Consider the following 23,852-nt stretch of genomic DNA (forward strand, 5'->3'; position numbering starts at 1 on the left):
TGTTTCCAATAAAATAAAATACAATATAGTTTACTCTAATAGTCACTACCGACAACTGCATGCTCAGTTGAACCTGTTAATTCTGAGGGAATGTCTACTGAGTCTCAAGGGTCTCAGTGTGTAGCTAATTCTATTTACACAAACCCGTCCTGATGAGTCATGTGACCTTGAGTAAACCAATATAATGACTTCAGTCATGCCAATTTGCCACAGATAAATGTGGGTGAGTGAGGAGACCTACACTAGGACATGTAATTAGCAGGTTGTTGCTGTTTCCCTTTCCTGTAAAAAAAAATTCCCCCTGAAATAACTTATTCATAATTAGTTTCTTAAAGAATACACAGCAAAATCAATTAATACATGACACTCTAATTAAGATGATAATAACAATAAACGTTATTTTATATAGTGACATACAAAGCAGCTCCTCAAAGTGCTGCATTCAAGATAAACAATGCATGAATGGAAAAAGGCAATAAAAACCCAAGCAATAAAATGAAAGAGCAAAAGTCAACAAGCAAACGCTAATCTAAAATAATGTGTCTTAATTTGAGATATGATACCATAATACCATAAGTCTGAGGTTCCCTAAGTCCAGGAGGAAGGGAATTCCAAAGGATAGGAGCACAGTGTGGCGAGCAGGACGAGGCAGAGGGCCGTGAGAGAGCAGGACGAGGCCGGTGGCGTGATTACTGATGAGTGACACCTGCGCGACGCACTAGTCTTGTATCTTTAACGGTGGAGCGGAAGCATAAAAGGAGGAGCGACGACAGGGGAGAGCGAGAGAGGAACAGGCCTGATTTTATGTTGCGTTTTGTTTCTCTTTTGTGTAGCCTGCAGTCGTCCGCGAGGGGCTGCTGGCGGATACTTTTGTTTTTGTATTTCTTTTATTTTGAGTATTAAAAGTCTTTGATTGTTCGCCGGTTCCCACTTCCTTCTTCCCATAACAACGAACCTCGTTACACACAGGAAGAAAAATATCTGTCACATATCGATCTTAGCCAGGGTTAGGCTAAATGGAGATCAAAAAGATGCCCAAGCGGTGATAAAAAGATATTAAAGAGAAAAGGGCCTAATACTCAGCCCTGAGGAACACCAGTGAGTACAAACTAATCTCAGACCTCTGACCACCCACAGAAATGAACTGGCAATGGTCAGTAAAATAAGATTTAAACCAGTTTAAGGCTGTACACGAAACACCAAAAACACCTTCAAGGTGGGTAAGTAAAAGATATGACTTACAATCCAATTACAATTAATTGTAAAGAATCTATATGCATACACTCGGTTGAGTAACAATTTTAAAGTTTATTTTTCTTCACGCAATAGTGAATAGATTGTATGGTAACAATTTACAATGAGGTTAACAATAGTTAACATAAGTTAATGCATCAAGAAACATCTTTGGTAATGTCCATTGCTAATGTTCATTGTTAGTTCATTTTAGCCCAGGTCCATAACATGAACAGACACAACTTTTGATGTTAATAATGTATATCAGTAAATGAAAATAACATTAACTAAGAATAATAAGTGCTTTATTAAATGCATGAAAGTTTAAATAAACTAACAAAACATTATTGTAAAGCGTTACCAAATTTATAAAAAAAAATTGCTTAAAAAATAGGTACTATTATCCAAGAGTCATATTAAGCCACTTTCACTGTGTGAGAACTGTCAGTTCAGACACTGAATACATATTTTTATTTTTAATAGAAGAAAGAAAGTCAAATAACTTTTGAAAGACTTGGAGGTAAATTACAATTACAATTGTAAAAAATGTTTGCTAGTGAAATACAGTAATTTCAGTAGGAATCCACACAATCAGGAATTTCATGTGAGGGCAAGATACTTCCAAAACAGTCTTCGCATCAGGTTCCGTTGGTCATGCAATTACGCCGCGTTGATCAACAACATATTTGAAAGTTGTTTTGTGAGATCATCTTTTGTGAGATGTGCTTCATACATCGCTACACTACTGACAGCAGACAATGGACCTTTTTGAGGCTACGATTAAGGCTACAATCATTTGCTAGGACTCACAAGCAGTGTTATCCTCCCTCCCAAAGTTCAAAAGAAATCCACACCAGTAGGCATCTGAAGAGGCTTTTCTGGGGGTCAGCTGCATATCTGTCCTCATGTAAATAAAAGCTTTAACTTTCAGTCTGTAATGAAAGCAGATTATAGAGGCTGTGATAATAGCCTTCAGTCACATTCTCGTTCCACAAAACTTGACCTCCCATCACTGAGCTCACAGACATATCAAATACTGATGAATATCAGCGTAAATACAAGCCTGCGCTTTTAAATGGATGCCTATCAGGGAAATGCTATGATATTGACTTAAATCTGCTTGTTAAGTAGGCGAAATTCTAACAGCTCTTTAATTTTCTGAAGAGCTGGCGCTGCGAATGAGGAAAACATGCCACTTGTTTATTTTAAGACCTCTTCAAACCTCTATAATAACACTCAAATGAAAAGCCAGTTTTAGTTGTGATTAAAGTGACTACATTTTTTTTAAAAGAAAGAAAAAAAGAAAATTGAAAGAGGTGTTTATAACAGTGGAGCGACTTTTATTTTTATTTCTTTGATTGTCATTTTTAAGCTAATTTATTTGCTAAAAGTAGCATGTTCCATTGTCCAAAGTAGAACGGGTTGCTCATGTTTCAGAATCCAACAATATGCATTGGAATTATGTCAGGAGGGATTGGAATTCAGACCAATCCCACCACAATTAACATAATTAACAATTTAATAATTAAATAAAAATAATTTAATACAGCTCCACACCTCCGGCCACAGGCAAGCTGCTCTCATGGAAGCTGCTATAAATGCATAATTAATATGCCTTACCACATGCAATTAAATATGACTTCAGACATGAAAAAATTTAACTGATGTATTCAATTAGATAATATGCACAAAGTAATACAGCAAATGTGGAAAGGCCACAAAAATAACTCAAAATCACAGACTGAGCTGCTTGGGTTGTGTGGGCACAGATAAAGGTTGTTGTCATTTGTTTTGTTCTTAATAAATGTGTATGATTCATCAGTGTGTAATATTAATTAAAAAAAGCTGTCTTTGTAATATCGTTGATCCTCAAAGTGTAATCACTATCCTTTTCAGCCCAACAAAAAAAAAAGTCCCTTCCTACATTTTTTATTGTTGAATACTGTACTCTGCAAAAATGTCAGATTATGGAAGGATATGAGTTGAAAAGGCCTTGTCATATTGACTTGATTTATTGCAACTTTATATTGAACGTAAAAGTCAATTTGATGTTGGAATTTATATATGTAATATAAAATGTAAAAATTAGAGAGACAGGTTAAGTTGAGGAAGTAGAAGTTTATATTTATTTTATTTGAAGCACATTATAGTATATAAATATAAATAAAAAATAAAAAAAATAAAAAAAAAATATATATATATATATATATATATATATATATATATATATATATTACACACTCACCTAAAGGACTATTAGGAACACCATACTAATACTGTGTTTGACCCCTTTCGCCTTCAGAACTGCTTTAATTATACATGGCATTGATTCAACAAGGTGCTGAAAGCATTCTTTAGAAATGTTGGCCCATATTGATAGGATAGTATCTTGCAGTTGATGGAGATTTGTGGGATGCACATCCAGGGCACGAAGCTCCCGTTCCACCACATCCCAAAGATGCTCTATTGGGTTGAGATCTGGTGACTGTGGGGGCCATTTTAGTACAGTGAACTCATTGTCATGTTCAAGAAACCAATTTGAAATGATTTGAGCTTCAGAGGATGGGTACATGGTGGCCATAAAGGGATGGACATGGTCAGAAACAATGCTCAGGTAGGCTGTGGCATTTAAACGATGCCCAATTGGCACTAAGTGGCCTAAAGTGTGCCAAGAAAACATCCCCACACCATTACACCAGCACCACCAGCCTGCACAGTGGTAACAAGGAATTGAATGAATGATCCATATTCTCATTCTGTTTACGCCAAATTCTGACTCTACCATCTGAATGTCTCCACAGAAATCGAGACTCATCAGACCAGGCAACGTTTTTCCTGTCTTCAACTGTCCAATTTTGGTGAGCTCTTGCAAATTTTACCCTCTTTTTCCTATTTGTAGTGGAGATGTGTGGTACCCCGTGGGGACTTCTGCTGTTCTAGCCCATCCGCCTCAAGGTTGTGCGTATTGTGGCTTCACAAATGCTTTGCTGCATACCTCGGTTGTAACGAGGTTCTTTGTAAACCCTAGAAATGGTTGTGTGTGAAAATCCCAGTAACTGAGCAGATTGTGAAATACTCAGACCGGCCCGTCTGGCACCAACAACCATGCCACGCTCAAAGTTGCTTAAATTCTTTCCCATTCTGACATTCAGTTTGGGGTTCAGGAGATTGTCTTGACCAGGACCATACCCCTAAATGCATTGACGCAACTGCCATGTGATTGGTTGATTAGATAATTGCATTAGTATCATATTATAGTATATAACATTATATATATATATATATATATATATATATATATATATAAATATATATATATATATATATATTGTGCTGGACATTAAACAAGGACTTTTATTTTGATACTTATTTTTGAGTTTTCCTTAGTTTTCCAATGGTTTACTGTTTAAAAGAGGAAGTAGACCATATTTCTTTAGTGCTTGAGTTGTGCAAGGTGCTCCATGTGGTTGCAGACATCCAGCTTCATATTGCCTATGAAATGCAATATCTGTAAGTGACTGTTTAGTGAGCATTATGAGTACTTTATTGCTGTGCTCTGTACTGTAATGTAGCATTTAATTCAGCATGTTTGTTACTTTTTTCTACTTAAGTTAACAAAATATTAATCTATGCTGTTGATATACAACTGTATTGTTGTTGGTTATTTGCCTTGTGTGTTTGAGAGTGCTCATTTAGATGATTTATCTATTTTTTGAAATTCATGCTTGTGTATTTTCTCTTCTTTGTAGTTTCACACTTTTCATGAATAAACTTCATAAATCGCATCTCCGTGGAATATATTGTGGAAGTGTTTAGCGGCTGGATAGCTGGATCAATTAAAACAGTGAGGCAAGTGAAAATATGTTTACGTCCAACATCAAATCTGTGTCCTGGAGTAAAACCAGCTGAGAACTAAAAAACCTTTAAAGTTTGTTTCTGTGTTATTCTGTTAAATGTTCACAACAGGGGTTATAACACTAAACCCCTAAAAAAAAATAAAAAAAATCATCACTTAAAGAAAAATAAACATCAACTATATTTCAGCTAGTTGCTAGGGCAACATTTCTCACTAAATAAACTAAAAACTAAATATAAAACTACACAAACATTAAAAAGAAAAAGAAACTTGCTCATTCGAAAAACCTGCATGTGGCAACATTTTTGCATAACTCCAAAAAGGTGCCAATACATATAAATCACTGCAGTTTCCAGCTGAAATGAACACTAGAGGCAGTAAAACACCAACAACTTTTATGACAAAATTATGATTAGCCTACCTCAAAATACTTTTACCATACTACATGTAAATTACCATATTACGTTTGTAAACTGTTAGATTTTTACGTTTGCATCACATTTTCTGATGTAGTAAACGTGCTCAATAACTCCCGGTACAGCACCTGCCCGGTGATGCAGAGTGCACAGGTTTCGTGAAGCACGAGTCATTATAAAAGAGATCTTGCAGAAAAAGCTAAAAGGGTATGGATGTTTCAGCACATTTGCTTTTGTTAACTCTATCTGGTATGTTAAGGGTTTAGTGTAGGCAGTATGCTATTTTCAAACTCAAGAGCATTAACCTTTTAGGGTCACTCACTGGACATTTCAATTACAGAATGCCGTGATCATTTTCCAAAAATGTTGCCATAGTCTTTTTTTTTTTTTTCAATGAGCCTTGGTTGCAATAAAAAAAAAAATACTACAACTTTTAAAATATATACACTGAACAAAATTATAAACGCAACACTTTTGTTTTTGCCCCCATTTTTCATGAGCTGAACTCAAATATCGAAGACTTTTTCTATATACACAAAAGGCCTATTTCTCTCAAATATTGTTTACAAATCTGCCTAAATCTGCGTTAGTGAGCACTTATCCTTTGCCGAGATAATCCATCCACCTCACAGGTGTGGCATATCAAGATGCTGATTAGACAGCATGATTATTGCACAGGTGTGCCTTAGGCTGCCACAATAAAATACCACTCTAAAATGTGCAGTTTTAGCACACAATACATTGCCACAGATGTCACAAGTTTTGAGGGAGTGTGAAATTGTCATGCTGACTGCAAGAATTCCCACCAGAGCTGTTGCCCGTGAATTGAATGTCCATTTCTCTACCATTAGTCGTCTCCAAAGGCGTTTCAGAGAATTTGGCAGTACATCCAACAGGCCTCACAACCGCAGACCACGTGTAACCACACCAACCCAGGACCTCCACATCCAGCATCTTCACCTCCAAGATCGTCTGAGACCAGCCACCCAGACAGCTGCTGGAATAATCGGTTTGCATAACCAAAGAATTTCTGCACAAACTGTCAGAAACTGTCTCAGGGAAGCTCATCTGCATGCTCGTCGTCCACGTAGGGGTCTCGACCTGACTTAACGTAACTGACTTGAGTGGGCAAATGCTCACATTCGATGGCATCTGGCACTTTGGAGAGGTGTTCTCTTCACAGATGAATCCCAGTTTTCACTGTACAGGGCAGATGGCAGACAGCATGTATGGCGTCATGTGGGTAAGCGGTTTGCTGATGTCAACATTGTGGATCGAGTGGCCTATGGTGCCGGTGGGGTTATGGTATGGGCAGACGTATGCTATGGGCAGGCGTATGTTATGGACAACGAACACAGGTGCATTTTATTGATGGCATTTTGAATGCACAGAGATACCGTGACAAGATTCTGAGGCCCATTCTAGTGTCATTCATCCACGACCATCACCTCATGTTGCAGCATGATAATGCACGGCCCCATGTTGCAAGGATCTGTACACAGTTCCTGGAAGCTGAAAACATCCCAGTTCTTGCATGGCCAGCATACTCACCGGACATGTCACCCATTGAGCATGTTTGGGATGCTCTGGATCGGCGTATAAGGTTCCAGATCCTGCCAATATCCAGCAACTTCGCACAGCCATTGAAGAGGAGTGGACCAACATTCCACAGGCCACAATCAACAACCTCATCAACTCTATGCGAAGGAGATGTGTTGCACTGCGCGAGGCAAATGGTGGTCAAACCAGATACTGACTGGATACTGACCCCCCAATACAGTAAAACTGCACATTTTAGAGTGGCCTTTTATTGTGGGCAGCCTAAGGCACACCTGTGCAATAATCATGCTGTCTAATCAGCATCTTGATATGCCACGACTGTGACATGGATGGAGTATCTCGGGAAAGGAGAAGTGCTCACTAACACAAATTTACACAGATTTGTGAACAATATTTGAGAGAAATAGGCCTTTTGTGTACATAGAAAAAGTCTTAGATCTTTGAGTTCAGCTCATGAAAAATGGGGGCAAAAAAAAGTGTTATATATACATATATATAGTAACAAAAACTAATACTATATTAATTATTAGGGCTTGACCCGAATATTTGAATATTCGTTCGGTGGGTTGGTATTCGATTTTCAATTTTTGGATTCGAATATTCGGGGGAATTATTAATTTTTATTCGCACACCTGGCATCCCCCTCGAAACGGTTGTGCTTGAAATGTGCGCTTGAAAATGTTTACACTATAAAATCTGCTGAAATACAATACTCTTTTTTACAATTATCTTAGCTTAGCCATTTTTATTAGGATGGACAGTTGAAGAAACCCAACCTTGTTATATAATATATTTGCTTATTCTTAGCCTACTAAAGTGTTCCCTCTACCTGGAGTATTCTCGGTCTAAAGCGCACAACTGCAGCTTGTTTTTGGGTTAAGCTGCGTTGCTTTGACATTGTGGAAAATAGAATGTGGAAAATGTTTAGGGCTGTCCAGGTAAACTTGACAACGCACCACCGCGGCGGCTGAGTAGCACCGGCGGAGGTACGCAAAAATGCTGTTTAACTGTTTTACATGAATATTATGACATGTGTGAAGGACAAAGCATTGTTTACAAAATAAACAATAGGTTAACAATTAAATGTTACATCGCAGCCATGGAAACATTTGGATTCATGAAGAATGAGAAAGTTGTGCGTCGTGCCCATAAAAATGTAAGCTTTGTCGGCTTTGTATTCTGGTTTGCGATCTGGTCTCCCGATTACCAGTATTTAACAATATTCAATCAGTTATTCCCCTGGACATGGAATCTCTTGTTTCTTTTCCCAAATCTTCACTCACATCTCACCCATTTTTGCAGAGGATTATAAATGTTTCTTCCTTTGTTTTGCTTTTAATTAGGCCTATTATATTCACATTCTTTACTGTGGTAGCCTAAAGTAGAAAAAAAACGCGATAGGACAGGTAGCCTAACGTTTTACTTGCATTTCAAATTATTTTTAACACAGCTTGTGCTTGTTATTAGACTTGGAAAGGCACATCGCATTTATTTGTAAAGCCCGTTTCACACACACATGTAATTTTAGTTTGGATTTCTCTGGCAGTGCAAAATCATCAACATAGCCTAAATGTCTTGACACTGAGGAAGATAAAATTCACTCTTTTACAACAAATAGAAAACATTAGAAAAGAGATGGTCTCTTTCCTGCTCGTGTCCCAAATCCCTGATCCCTCTCAAAGCGCAGAGCGGTAGGCTTAGGCTATATCATGCGTCTTTGTGTGGAAATATAAAACGAATAAAAAATAAAAAAAAAACTTTATAATATTATTTAAGTAACCATTATTTACTAATATTTATTTCAATGCTTTACAGGCATTATTGTATTGCTTCATTGACGTAAGTGCTCAAATAAACACGCATGTCTGTTACGAAATGGATGTTTGAGCCTCGTTTATTATTATTTTTTATTTCCCTCCGAAGCTTCAAACATTCAATGTTGATTACTACGGAAGCTTCGAAGCTCAAAAAATGGTATTCGGACCAGCCCTATTAATTATACTAAAATAAAACTGTATCCCAAATAAATGTTACAATAAATGCAAATAATTTAGACACATCAGCTGCAATTTCTTAGGAATAGCCAGAAAGAGCAAAGAGCAAGGAAATCCAGATGAAATCCCTTCTCTTCACCAGTGGCCGCTAGCACAGCTTTGGGCAAAGTCAGAGAAACCAAAAACTTTCAGAATGTGCAGTCAGCCGTCTCAAAGCAAGTCAGTGTCACTATGCCCACAAGATATGGACAAAGCATTTTAAGCCAGACACATGCATAATTGACATGCTCAAAGGGTTTAGGACTGTAAATGAAATACAATTATTATTTAATACAAGATAAGTGTCACAGAAGCCTCATGATAAATTTAGAGGGAGCGCTTATTAAGACCCTACCTTCACCGTCTGTCCTGCCTCAGGTCCGTCCTATTGGGAACAGAAGAAGATAATTAGTTGGGAATTCAGGAATACCTCTGTCAATAATTCAGCAGCATTTTAATTTCAAATGAATCGCTGCACTTTCACGTGACCATGTGAATGTCAAAGTGCCTAATTCTTTTTTTTCTTTCTTTTTTTTCTCCACCCCTTTGGGTCTGTTAAAGCAAATAGAAACTTAAAATATGTTTTAAATAATTTTGTTTAAATAATAATTAAATAATTATTTCATTATAAATGTATACTGTAGAATTAAAGTCAAGTCACCTTTATTTTTATATCGTTTTTTACAATACAGATTGTTTCAAAGCAGCTTTACAGTGACTACGTTTACATGCAGCAAATAACCCGTTCAAAACCGGTATATTAGCAATAACCCGGTCACGCACGGCCATGTAAACACCGGCAAAAACACGAATATGCTCACATCCCGGATTTTAAAGGGGCTATATGCGTTTTTCTGAATTTTAAACTCGCGACTGACACCTGTGGCCAAAAAACAGAACTGCTCTTCCTTTCTGCTCGCTCTCGCAGCGTGCGTGCTCGTACGTGCACACTTCTCAAGTCATCTGCTGCAAGGAGGTCAACATTATGTTTACAGAAGTAAGAACAGTCAAATACATATATTGTTTGAGATAAGTGTTCCCTTATGTTCTCTTGTGTTCTCTAGGAAACACGTAGCTGACAAACTACACAAAAAATGTATACATCGAGTGCGCGAGCGGTGCGCAATCATAGTCGACTGACAACGAGATTAAGAAGCTGAACAAGAATACGGCCGTGTTCCGATTGTTCTCATCTCCGCCAAGACAAAATAGACATGCCATTTCAAAAATCTTTCATTTATTGTCAGAAACATGTTTTCAAAAGCATCACTTTCATCAAATTTTATGTGACATAATTTCAACTGACTGCAAACGGGCAGGCTTATGTGGCGGGGCTGAGCCCCGGAGAGCCCCGGCCCAATTTAACCACTGCGTGTTACCTTTTCAGAAGAAAAAAAGCCATTTCTGGGTCATTTCGTATTCCCAACACAGATCTGAGCTCCCTCCAAGGCTCAAATGCGAAGCCGATGTTCACTCTAGTTCTTGCTCGGTGCCGGTCGCTCTCAATCTTCGATCTTTTTCGGCCACTTGTCAGGGGTTTAACTTTTTTAGTCTTCTGTGGAGTTACTGTTGGTGTCAGAGTTGTCCTGGGTCTCTTCTGTGTATTCGCAAAATCCATTGCACTGCTTGCGAGTGTAGGCTACTTGCTGACTAGCGGTGGTGGCAGAGTGATCTGAAACGTTTAACATGAACGCGCATGACGTCACATCCTCAGACAGCGCGGGAAAAATCCGACCCGACAGAAAATAGGAAAAATAGGATACAGGCTTATAGGTGCACCAACTGTGAGCGGACAAGGTGTCAGTATGCTCAACAGGAGATGTTTGAGTCATAAATGGTACAAAAAAGGCTATTGTTTCGTTTATTTTGGGGAAAAAGTTGCATATAGGCCCTTTAAAAACCCGGATATGATACCTGAGGTACCCCTTTTCTAACCCGAATTTTTGGTCATGTAAACGCGTATCGGAATATCCCCATAATAATTTGTGTTCTGCGCATGTTCTATTAGCAAGGAGTCTTGGTCTTTTGAGTAGAGGAACTTCTCTGCGCATACAAAAACCTGCGTGTAGTATACCGGAAGTAAACATGGCGAGACGCAGCACAGCATACATTTGGAGCGAGGTCAGTACCAGCACCAAAGCCCAAACAAAGGCAATCGCTATCTGCCCCGAACTATTCATTATCCGCGTGCTGCTGCTGTTGTTGTTGTCTTTGGATACAGGAAGAAAAATTCGGAAATGATGCATATTGCGTCTTAAGGTTGTCCGTACGTCCAGACGCTAACCGTGCGTCGCCGTTTACATCGGGATATTGCAATTCCATGTATACAGGTGTAACTCTCTCTGCTCACGCATGTAAACGGGTTATTCCTCATGATTCAGAAACCCGAATAGTGACCTTAACCCGACCATAACCCGAAAATTGGCTGCATGTAAACGTAGTCAGTGATAACAGGAAAATAATGCAACAAAGTTGTTTTTCGGATGTACAGCAGATTTAGAAGGAAATAGTGTCATTGTCCAGTTTAAGTAAGTTCAGTGTTGATTCATTTCTGTTGTAAAAGAAATAATAATAATTTAGTTCATTTATCTATACAGCCGCTCTGGAGAAACCATGGATGTCATCATCCAGCTCAGTTCAGTTCTCATACAATGGTGTCAATGCAGTCAGATCAATAATATTGTTGAATATTAAGAATTTATAGTGGAAAACATTTTTGCATTATATGAAATGCAAGTGAAAATTTCACCTTTTAAACATTTTCTACATGGCAAATTATGTGATATCCCCCATTGCTTTTTTTGTGTAAAAAGTTTATATATTTGTTTAGTGTTCCCTTTCAGTCGATAACGTCAGACGTAGACGACGGTCGACTGAAATGGGATCGCGCTAGAGAGCCTATCATCTTCGATTACTATTTAACGAGCCAATGGAATTTGGCGTGCGTGATTTGCATCACACACTCCGCCCCCGCGGCGCGGGTATAAATACGGAAGTGGATGCACGCACTAGTTGCCTTTCGCTTCGGAGCCGTTCGTCTTTGATGTCTCTGAAGAGTGCTGTTGTATTCAACGAGCGAGTGTGTCGGTGTTCTTGCGGGAAGACCTCTCCAGTGTTGGTGTTCTACAGCGTGGTGCAGCGGTGATCGCGAGCTTCTCAGCTCTCAACTGCTGTTTTAAGAGCATCAAATTTCTATTGTTTGTTTGTGTGTTGACGGTTGGTTAGAGGGCGAGAAGTGAGCGCTTCACTGTTGGTTGAAAGACTATTCAGTGTTTGCCAGGGTCATTCCCTGTGTGCTCCGGCAATGGTGACAGTCCCATTTCCTAAAAGAGCAACACGGGTGTGAGTGCGTCTTTTTCAAGATGCCATTCCATCCGTGCGTTTCTAGGTTCGGTCTGGCGCTATCCCCCTCTGACGGTCACGAAAGTTGTGTCGCATGTTTGGGCTTACAGCATGCCGAGGCAGCTTTCGTGGATGAGTCATGTTCTCACTGCGGGAACATGGCCATCTCGGTGTTGAGATCTAGACTCGCCTTCGACAAAAGCGTTGGTGCAGTCCCCACCTCTGGGCCCCGCCCTTGTTCTTCCTCTGGGTTACCTTCCCAGAGAAAGACTGGGGTGCCGTCGAAGCTGGGTGATCTGAGGATCACAGTGAGGGGTAATCCGCCCGGCCAGGCCCCGGGGGTCCCTCACTCCTCTTTCGCACCGCAACCGGTGGAGCTCCCCATTGATCCCGCTGGTCCCTCTGTAATGGACAGGCCAGCCGTGTCATTTGGGGCCCCTCCAGGGGATACTATGTCAATTGCAGCATCGGAGGGGGAGCTGAACTCTGGAGATGACGACACGGCTGCACTGCCTCCCTCCGGGAGACCAGTGTTGCCCGAGCCAGATCCAGAAATATCAGCTATGCTGAAAAAGGCCGCCGAGGTGGTAGGGCTCGTGTGGAACCCTCCACCGTGTCCCGAGCCGTCTCGGTTGGATGATTGGTATATCGGGGCAGGCCGTACTGGTTCTCAGTCCGCCGCCCCGGTTCCTTTCTTTCCTGAAGTGCATGAGGAGCTTACAAGGGCATGGATGGCACCTTTCTCTGCCAGAAACCGCCTGAGTGGCTCCTCCCCCCTCACTACCCTTGATGGGGGAGCGGTGAAGGGTTACAAGGCTAACCCTCCGGTGGAGCGGGCCGTTGCGATGCAGTTATGCCCAACAGCGGGCGCTTCCTGGAGAAGCCTGTAAGCCTGTAAGTTCACCCCTCTAAAGCCTGTAAGTTCTCGTCCGCTCTTACGGGCAAGGCTTACAAAGCTTGTGGGCAAGCCGCTTCCTCTCTGCATGCCATGGCGTTGCTCCAGGTCCACCAGGCCCAGGCACTCATGAACATGCACGAGGGTAGTTCGGACCGTGAGCTCATGGGTGAGCTCCGCACTGCAACTGACCTCGCCCTCCGGGCGACGAAGGTTGCAGCTCGCGCGGTCGGTTCGGCGATGTCCACACTTGTGGTCCAGGAGCGCCATCTCTGGCTCAACCTGGCCGATATTAGAGAAGCGGACAAGGCACGGTTCCTGGACTCTCCCATTTCCCAGGTTGGGTTATTCGGCGACGCTGTGGAGAACTTTGCCCAACAGTTCTCTACAGCTCAGAAACAGATGGAGGCCATCCGGCACATCCTGCCTCGGAGGGACGCTGATGCCTTCACCCGCCCGCCGAGGTCAGATCCTCTGCCTGTTCGTCGCCGAGGGCGTCTGCCCGCAGCCGCCTCAGCTCCCGCCGGACCACCGCAGGCAGCTTGGGGCGTTTGAGAACCCGGTCATCCGCCTTCTCACGTCCCCCTGCCGCTAGTGGAGACAGGTAAGTGTTGCACTGCACACTAACACCACTATCTCTACTTGCCGCCCCACCTCAGGCTCGGCTACCCCGCTCAAGTCAGTGATAATCATCACATTAGGTGTTGAGAAGACGTGCTCCTGAAAATTCAGTGATATTCATCACACCGAGTGTGGAGCAGTGCTCCTGACTTGTGCGTGCTTATCTTATCCTGCTGGCGAAGGATTTGATATAGCCGCTCCTCCAGCCGGTACGAAGGCCAGTTGTAAACTCGTTCTTCGTGCTACTAGGTGGTGGGTCGTGACCATCTTGGCCAAGATTGGTCTGCAGCTCCGAACTGAAAGACATGTGCTTTAGATCTCTACCTGCCGCACTGCAGGCCATCCTGTGTGTTGCGTGTAAGGGTGGAGTATCAGTACAGTGTCCTTCCCCTCGAGTGCTTGGGTCTTCAGGTCAACTGGAAGAGAGTCGCCCACGGGCTGAGTATCTCTTTTTCAGTTTTGGAGATGGACTCGGTCTAACACGTCTCTCCAATGAGAATGTGTTCAGCTGGTGTTGAAGTGAGAAAGGGTCCCACTGAAAGAACTTTCAGAGGCTCCTGGGGTATATGGTAGTCGCAGCCTTTGGCTTCCTCCATATGTGACCGCTTCAGCGCTAGATTCATGATCGAGTCCCGAGGTGACCGTGGCAGAGCAGCTCACCCTGTGTGACTATAGTTCATCCCGGTCTGCTGCCAAACCCTCTTCAACAGAGGGGCCTTGTACAAAGGGCGTGTTTTAACGGGGGCCTGGGCGACCCCCGACTACACGGGCATTCGTGCCTCGAGTTGTTAGACATTGCGACCGTTGCGCAAGCTTCCCTTGCATGTCACAACTCACCCGTCGCCTCCTCCTTGGAAGTCAGAAGCTTCTGAGGACGCTTTGTTCCACTCTTCCCGCTTTACTCAATCGTGCCGCCGTCGAGCCTCACGACAGTTGTAGCCAGGGCAAGTGGAGACTCCATCCCCTGGGTCCAGCTGGGTCATGACCATTCTGGGGCCGCTCAGTTGCCCCCCCGGTTTCGTCTTCCCGCCAGTGTTTGTGTAAACCGAGCGGACTACCCTTGGACAAACACTGGGTCTCAGCTGCCCCAGGGGCCCGCAGAAATGCGTTTAACCCCAGTGAGCCTTCTAAAAGCGACTGCGACTCATGGTCGCCTTGCGCCTGCTCAAGTCAGTGAAATCATCACACTTCATGTTGAGCAGAAATGCTCCTGAAACTCAGTGAAGTTCATCGCACTCAGGTGTTGAGCAGCAATGCTCCTGTAGCTCAGTGAGTTCGTCACACTCAGGTGTTGAGCAGAAATGCTCCTGTAGCTCAGTGAATTCATCACACGCAGTGCTGAGCAGAAATGCTCCTGGTGCTCAGTGAAGTTCTTCGCACTCAAGTGTTGAGCAGAAATGCTCCTGAAGCTCAGTGAGTTTATCAAACTCAGGTGTTGAGCAGGAATGCTCCTGAAGCTCAGTGAACTTATCACACTCAAGTGCTGAGCAGAAAATGCTCCTGAAGCCAGTGATCTTCACATGTTATGTTGAGCAATGCTCCTGTCTTTTTGCGCCCGTCGCTTGCACCTACGTGCCAGTCAGGAGGAACAGGTCTTCATAGTTGCCCCTTATTGGCCCAACTAGACCTGGTTCCCATCGACAGCCTTCCTGACTTCCCCTGAAAACTCTTTCGGGGACGGGGCACAATGGCACCCGCGTTCTTCCCCCGGAGATTCCGGGCGGTCTTACATCTGAATGCGGAGGTTCAGGTGGCTATCACAGGCATGTGATAGTTACCATCACTTCTGCGAGCACCCCCTAGAAAGGGGTAGCGTGCTTACGCATTTAGAAGTGGAACCTAGTTGTTGAGTGCGTCTTCTTCTAAGAGGAGATCCTGAAAGCTTTCGATCACTTCAGTGCTCTCTTTCCTGCAAAATGGGTTGGAGTAGGCTGTTTTCCTTCACCCTCAGAATGATGTTGCCTCGGTGTTTAAACGACGCTCATTGTGTTGCAGAAGCACGTTCTGATCGTCAGGTTCCTGAGGAGCAAGGTCTTGTAAATCCTTGCGTCCCTCTTTATCCTCTTGGGCCTTGTCCCTGGTGCGACTGCACTGCAGAGACCGCCCCTGAGCCACTGCAGGCAGTGAGTTAAAAATTCTGTTATATCAGTTCTCCTGCTCGCATGGTCTCTACTAGAGGGTAGGGACTTGCTCGCTTTCGGTCAACGTATTGTGCCTGGAGTCTGGGCCAGCTAACTCTTACAAGCTGAGACCCCGGCTCGGATTTTGCCCAAGGTTCCTACCTCTCCCATAATAGGAGCAGGTGGTGAGCCTGCAAGCGCTGCCCTGGAGGTGGCAGATCCAGCCCTGGCTTCTCTGTCCGTTCACTTGGACATGTACAGAATGCAAGCCATAGACCTCAGAGCAGCTCTACAAATATCTGTTGGAACTCAGCACAGAGGGAAGGCTGTTTCCTTGCAAAGTTGCACTTAGTGCTTGCCTTCATTTCGGTAAAAATCCGAGATGCAACATGTCCACTTAGGTGTTGAGCTCCTCTATGATGAGTGTAAAGTGCTCCGCCTGGGCGTTGACGATATGCTTTGCTAAACAGATTCTAGAGTTGGGGGCTGGACGACACCTAGTTGAACCGCTGCTTCCCGTGGGCTCCCTTCTCATGAAGCCAGTTTCACCGTGAGCCCGGTTCAAGTGTCGGCTTGCTGCGCCATTCCCCTCCTATGGACTGGATACGTGCGCCTTTTTACTCCAGTTGAGTTACCTTAAAATTGAACCCTGTTGAGTTCCTCCACACCCCTCCGACGTCGGACGTGCGGAACATCTGGTGTTAGGCCTACCACTCGTAAGCAGTGTGGAACCTGTGTTAGGCTGGGTCCATATGTTGCGGTCCCTACGGCGACCCCATATGTGTATTCTTCCACGATACGGCTCCCTGCGGCGAGCCCGTGTCTTCCCTCGGCAGAGTCTCTCTGCCGTCACTGTCCGGTGTGTCTCCCCCGTCTTAGGCTGGAGCCACCCCAGTGACATTCCATATGTTAAACTGCCCGGTTTTCGCCCAGTTCATATGTGTATTTTCCACGTTACCTCCCTCTGGGTTGGATGTGGCTTCCGCAGCATCCCTTCCTTCCAATGTACGGGGAACGCTTTCCCAGTGGTCCTGTAGGAACAGCAGTGACTTCCCTGGCCTAAGCCCTGTCCTTACCCGCCTTAAATTTGCGGGGGTATCAGGAGGCTTTGGTTTAGGCACTGGAAGGTGGCAGCGTTAGTGGCGTGTTCAAAGGGTGATCCCATTTCAGTCGACCGTCGACTACGTCTGACGTTATCGACTGAAAGGGAACGTCCTGGTTGCGTATGCAACCCACCGTTCCCTGAAGGAGGGAACGGAGGACGTAGTCCCCTTGCCACTACCGCTGGACCACCGCTGATCCCGGGTTACTCTCGGCTCCTCAGCGAAAAGCAACTAGTGCGTGCATCCACTTCCGTATTTATACCCGCGCCGCGGGGGCGGAGTGTGTGATGCAAATCACGCACGCCAAATTCCATTGGCTCGTTCAATAGTAATCGAAGATGATAGGCTCTCTAGCGCGATCCCATTTTAGTCGACCGTCGACTACGTCCTCCGTTCCCTCCTTCAGGGAACGGTGGGTTGCATACGCAACCAGGACGTTCTCTCACTTTTCATTTTCACATTTCACGCTGGCTCTGAACGAAAACGCATTGTGGAAACGCGTTGGCCTAGTACTTTTTGACCCTCTCTGCTATTATAGTTTTTCAAGATGGCGGAACTACATGGCAGCCTCCGTGGACCTACCCGTCACATGTCTATAAAGATAATAAATTCTTTGTTTACGAGGATAAATCAGATAATTGGCAGAGGTATTTGTACACCATTGAGGACATATTTATGAATAAAAATATTGATTTTAGATAATAAAATACCTAAAAAAAACTACAAATTGTCCCTTTTAAACACCTTAGTTGCATCACCTTTTTGTAGAAAGAGATTTAACTGTAGAACAGCATTTTACTATTTTATGAAAGCAAGGAAATCTAATATCATATAATTTCCCGCCGCAAAGGACATTGATTATACTCTTTTGTCTGATAATCGAAATGCTTTTCTTTTATTGGTTTGTAATAGGAAACTGTTTGGGATTAGCATTCAAAATCTATCTGTAAAAAAGTCACACAGTGATTAAGAAATACAATGCATTTTTTTTTTTTCATAAGCAATGGAGATTATATCAGATTTTTTTTTTTGAAGAGCTATAATAAAAGGTGACCTCAAAAGTTTCTCTATATTCTTAGGCAACACTTAAACATGTATGAATGTGTCTGCATTATGGATGAAACCACATGTCAAACTCGGGTCCTTCAGGAGTAGTTGAAATCAAGGCTGCGTTTAAGTCCAATTTTTAATGCCCTTCCCTCGCTATCTTCCCTCCGTCTCATTCACTCGGAGTACGTCATTGCTTACATTGCATGAGTGCCCATACTGCCGGAACTCTTACGATGTGTATAAATAGATCTCTCTAAGCCATTGATAACGTGGAATCCGATTTGGAGCCGATTTATTATTTATAGTTATTTTTATAGTTTCTAGTTATGATGTAAGGATATTTAAGTTTGTTCTGTTCAATAAGTGTTTATCTTGAAATATTACAAACAAAATACAAGTTATTATTATGTTAACTTTATAATAATAATAATTTTAAAAAAACAGTTAAGACTTCACAGCAAGCATGTGTGCCATGACCTGAAGGTGGACTTTTAAGAATCATACTAAAAGGCCTTTTAATATCTATTAGATTACATAATGCATGTAGATTGTGTAGGACTTTTTTTTTTTTTTTTTTGCAAAGTTTTGTTTATGTTAGAGGTTTAGAAATGTGCATATCAAATACGATACAGTAGAGCTTATACTGTAGGCTTAAGGAAATTAAAAATTAAGAAACAAATATTTGGACACTTTTTAGGTTTTCAAATGTTAGTGAAACATGTTCAATGTGATTCTCTACACCTGTGGTTACTTTCGTAGGACACCTGTGTGAAATTGAGGAGAACTGACATTAACAATCACATTGAAAATAGTTTGTTAATGTCTCAGAAAAGTGAAGGTAGTTTGCAGGTGCCATTTAGTTTGATATTTTTGCATCTGATGCAATGATACATTTAGATTTTGAAAGACTATATCACCTAAATGCTAAATGTACCACAATTGACTTGCATTAGCTGAATTCCATCATACCTGCATGGCGATGGTTAGGGAGGATGCCTGGAAGTGTTTCTCGATTCCATCGGCTACTCTCTGTGTGGTCATGAATAGATCCGCCACCTCTTCAGGACGAAGATCCCGAAACCGCTCAACGACGCGAAGAGGACACACTAGAACATCTGTAAGAGGAGCTTGTCAAGGGAAAAACATTTGAATCGAGAAAAATACACATGTATCTACATCAACTCCCGAAAATATGAGATATGAGAACAACATAAATTAATATTCTAGGCTGCATTCAATTCAAGTTCTAACGAAAAAAAACTTTGACATGAGCTTCACATTTTTGATTCTACATTCAATCTTTCTTTTAATCCTGCATAATGCGTCGCCCAATTGACACTCTCCTTGAGAATGGGATGTTAAAGGAATATTCTGAGTTTGATACAAGTTAAGCTCAATCGAAAACACTTGTTGTATAATGTTGATAACCACAAAAATTTGGTTTTTACAGTCCTGTTCCCTATGTACATACTATGTAATTATTATAGTAATTATAATAATTGGGTAATAACTAGGTACTAACCCTGAACCTACCCCTAAACCTAACCTTAACCCATGTACTTACCTTATATTACCCAGTACTTTATTAGGCGAGTACACTGTAAGTACACGTAAGTTAACGCACTGTAAAATTAAGCATTATTACCCAGTACTTTCTTAGGTAAGTACACTGTAAGTACACGTAAGTTAACGTACTGTAAAAGGAAGCGTTACCAAAATTTGTTCCCTTCTTTTCTTTGAAAAAGCAAAAATCTGGGTTATCGTGAAGCAATTACAATGGAAGTAAATAGGGCCAATCCGTAAACACTAACATATTCACAGTTTCAAAAGTATAGCCAAGATGTAATTTGATTTTATTGCTTCCTACTTCTCTAAATGAAGTTATATCCAATTTTGGCCCTTTGTTGCCAGCGTAATGCCTATAACCATAAATTGGCTGTACAAATTAAAAGAGAAATTCTATCAAATAATACACAGAAAAGAAAAGCATTTGTTTTGGCCCCATTTCATTAAATTTAGTTTTTTCTTTTTCTTTTTCTTTGTGGTAATAAACATTATGCCACAAATGCTGTTGATTGAGCTTAACTTGCATTGAACCCGGAATATTCCGTTAAGTTGTATTTACAGTAATTCAAAACATTCCTTTTATAGCCTTTGTAACAGATTCACCTTTAACTGACAAAGTGTTTTCTAAAGTAATACAATGAAAGGTATTGCAGAATTCGAAAATAACAAATCTCTTAACGCACAAGAAATGAAGACGAACATTACAGAGTGGCCAGTATCACCTAACTTAATCCAGGCGAATGGAAAACTCTATAATAACTACACAGAAAGACAAAACAGGGCCAGGCTGAACATATAATTGAAAAAAGGATTTGTGAAGACTGAATTTTTCTGTCCCTGCCCTGAATACTAATAAAGTGAGAACTACAACACACACACACACACACACACACACACACACACACACACACACCCTTCTACACAAACAAAATAGAGCAGACCCATGCCAGACAAATTATTGGAATATCAATGGTTCTGATATTGGAGAGATAGGCCCAATTTGAATTGTAAATGGATGAATGATTCTGATAGGCATCAATACTCAAAAGAGAAAGCTCAGAAATAGGAGTCCTCCTTCACAACCACCCTGTTTGACTCCAAACAGCTTTTATTAAAGAAGATTCATAACGTCTCATATCATACGTCTTATTTTTTTTATTGTTGTTATCCTCCTCCCAAATGCTCCACCCGCAATCAAAGAATAAGGCTTTTGAATATTGCTACTCTGACTCTTAGTCAATCAGATTAAAGGACCAAAACTAACTGTTTTATAATGTTATATTAACATCAATAAAGCCATTGTTTGCATTTCACCACCATCACACTACTAATAAATGTTCATAAGTTAGTAGCATTCATTTTAGTTAGTTGCTTCCTAGTTTCTTTTTGCTTAAAGTTAGCATGAAATGAAAATTCACCCTATTAAAAAAAAACATCAACTTTTTAAAAAAATGCAGTTTTGATCCCATTATGAATAGTTCACCCATGTAAATTATTTGTTTTGACCACGCAATTTTTAATCAAAGTGTCATACTCGACCTTCAGGTGAAACAAAAGACTCTGGTGACTTTTCCCATCATATTTCTGCTTAAACACAGTTAAAATGATCTTGGATGCAAAAAGTAGGCCTTGATGCACATGTTATCATTCAGAAGACAAGTTTTTATGTTTCTGAATGACCAAGATTTGAATGCATGTCCACATAAGGCTCAGAATGTTGAGAATACGCAGCAGAATGTTGATGAAATAGATCGAGGAATACAACCTCAGGCTGTGAGTGAAGTACATGATAGTGGCGTTGCTGTGGGTGATAATATGAGGCCTAGTGAGGAGCCTACTGTTAATGTGAACCAAAACTGGGATATTGAGGGAACGATGAGGCTGATGAAGTTACAGCGTCAGCAGAAGAAAGTGGAGTAGGCGTAGAAACGGTGATTAGTGAAGTTGGTGGAAGTGAAATTGAGCCACAACCTGGAACATCACAGGGCTTTGAAATGAGTAACGATGACAATGAGATGGTGGATGACGATGCTTGTTCGGAAATTTCTGGATTGGTTCCCCAGTTATGGGAGAATTGTATACATTGCAGGAAATAAATGATTTCTTGGATGTAACTTTTTGGTAAAATAGTTGAAGTAAATGATTTCTTCCCAGATGTGGATACGTTTATTGCTTTGGTTATTATGCTACAGAGAACGGTAAGCCATGATGAACTAAGTAAGAAGATATTTTGTTTGAAGAAACTCTTAACGAAATTACGTCAGGGTAAATCTCGTTCTTTAAATTATTAAAACAATGATTAAGTTGCACAGGGTGTCTCTCTTACTATGGTGTTTTTCTATTCCTTTTATCCTTTCTTTTTCTATGGAGTGTCTGAGGGTTGGCTCCTTAAATATAAATGGGGGTAGAGACAGGAAGAAATTGGCAAATGGCTTCAGAATTTTTGAAAATGAAACAGACACTGAGGTTGAACCAAGTAGGAAGCAGGATCCAAATGCAGCACACTTTATTCAATAAACTCAAAGCTAGACAAAGACACAGACTAGGAACAGAACTTGGAATCAGAACAACCAACATCAACGTTACAACGTCAAGAACTCACGAAGACTGAACAAAACACAGGGCTTAAATACAAGGTCAAATACAAGGCAGGCTGCTCAGGAGACCAGGATGGACCAGGCAGTTCAGGAGACCAGGGTGGACCAGGCAGTTCAGGGGACCAGGGTGGACCAGGCAGTTCAGGAGGTCAGGGTGGACTAGGCAGTCCAGGGGGGCCAGGGTGGAGGAGCTTGTGCAGGCGGCCACTGCGGAGAAGACCCCTCAGGTGGCCCTGGCGGAGGAGATCCCTCGAGTGGCTCTGGCAGAGAAGACCCCTCGGGTGGCCCTGGCGGAGGAGAGCCTTCGGGTGGCCCTGGCGGAGAAGACCCTTCGGGCGGCCACGGCGGAGGAGACCCTTCAGGCGGCTGCGGCGGAGATGACCCTTCGGGCGGTCAAGGCGGTGAAGACCCTTCAGGCGGCCATGGTGAGGACCTACTTCCAAATTTTCTTGGTGGCAGCTACGGGGTCATAGGCTGGAGCAGGCACCGGCTCAGGAACATACACCGGCTCAGGAACGAACACGGAATAGACACTGGCTCAGCAAACATGACATGAACAGTCTCAGGCTCGGCGTGCATGACACAAACAGTCTCTGGCTTGGCGTGTATGACGTGAACAGTCTCTGGCTCGGCAGACGTTACGTGAACAGTCTCTGGCTCGGCAGACGTGTCGTGAACAGTCTTTGGCTCGGCAGACGTGTCGTGAACAGTCTCTGGCTCGGCAGACGAGACGTGAACAGTCTCTGGCTGGGCAGACGTGACTTGAACATTCTCTGGCTGGGCAGACAAGACATGAACAGTCTCTGGCTCTGGGCTGGACGGGGCCAGCGGTGAAGGCTCTGGGACAGGCTCTGGGATGGGCTCTGGGACAGTTACTGCGGGACGAGACCCTGGAACGATGGTCCTCTTGGCAGCACGTGCTGACATCAGCAGGGGATCGGCCACGCTGGAAACCAGTCCTGGACAGCCATAGACCGATCCGGTGGCTGGCTTGATGATTGGCGTGACGTGAAGATTCTCAGGCTGGGCGGGCGAGACATGAACTGACTCAGGTTCAGGGGGTATTGTGAGCTTGCGGGGGTTTTCATCAGCCAAGCCCAAAGTAAATGCCGAACCGCTCAAGAAAAGGGCCAGGTCAATATATCCTTCTAGGGTATCCTGCCGGTATAGTCCTCCGACATCATTTGAGCAATGTCCTCATCCAGCCCACTCCAAAACAGGTCCATGAGCTGGGTGTCATCCCTCACATACCTTTCGATTGAGTGGATTTGTATGAAGTATTTTTAAATTGTTTTAAAGAAAATCACTCCCGTTAAGTTGTTGACGTGCAGTCCTCTCATTGTTACCAAAAAAAAGGGGGATTTATGTTTATTGAAAAATTGGAGACCAGTGTCCTTACTATGTCTGGATTATAAGATACTGTCAAAATGTCTGGCTAATAGAATTAACCCATTTGTGCT

The 23,852-nt window shown here is 42.5% G+C and overlaps 1 protein-coding gene across 5 annotated transcripts in view; it reads right to left on the minus strand.

Moving 5' to 3' along the window:
- fhit (fragile histidine triad diadenosine triphosphatase) overlaps positions 1-23,852 on the minus strand; it is a 371,924-nt gene that overhangs the window by 106,508 nt on the left and 241,564 nt on the right. For all 5 annotated transcript variants that reach the window (XM_077202667.1, XM_077202671.1, XM_077202668.1 and 2 more), the window contains 2 exons: positions 19,199-19,344; positions 9,454-9,483 (listed from right to left, as the gene is read on the minus strand). In XM_077202667.1, the coding sequence (XP_077058782.1) occupies positions 9,454-9,483; positions 19,199-19,344 (176 nt within the window). The remainder of the gene's footprint in view (positions 1-9,453; positions 9,484-19,198; positions 19,345-23,852) is intronic.

The sequence above is a fragment of the Siphateles boraxobius genome, unplaced genomic scaffold (assembly GCF_051911475.1).
Source record: "Siphateles boraxobius isolate OS27281-9 unplaced genomic scaffold, OSU_SipBor_1 5, whole genome shotgun sequence".
Taxonomy (NCBI): domain Eukaryota; kingdom Metazoa; phylum Chordata; class Actinopteri; order Cypriniformes; family Leuciscidae; genus Siphateles; species Siphateles boraxobius.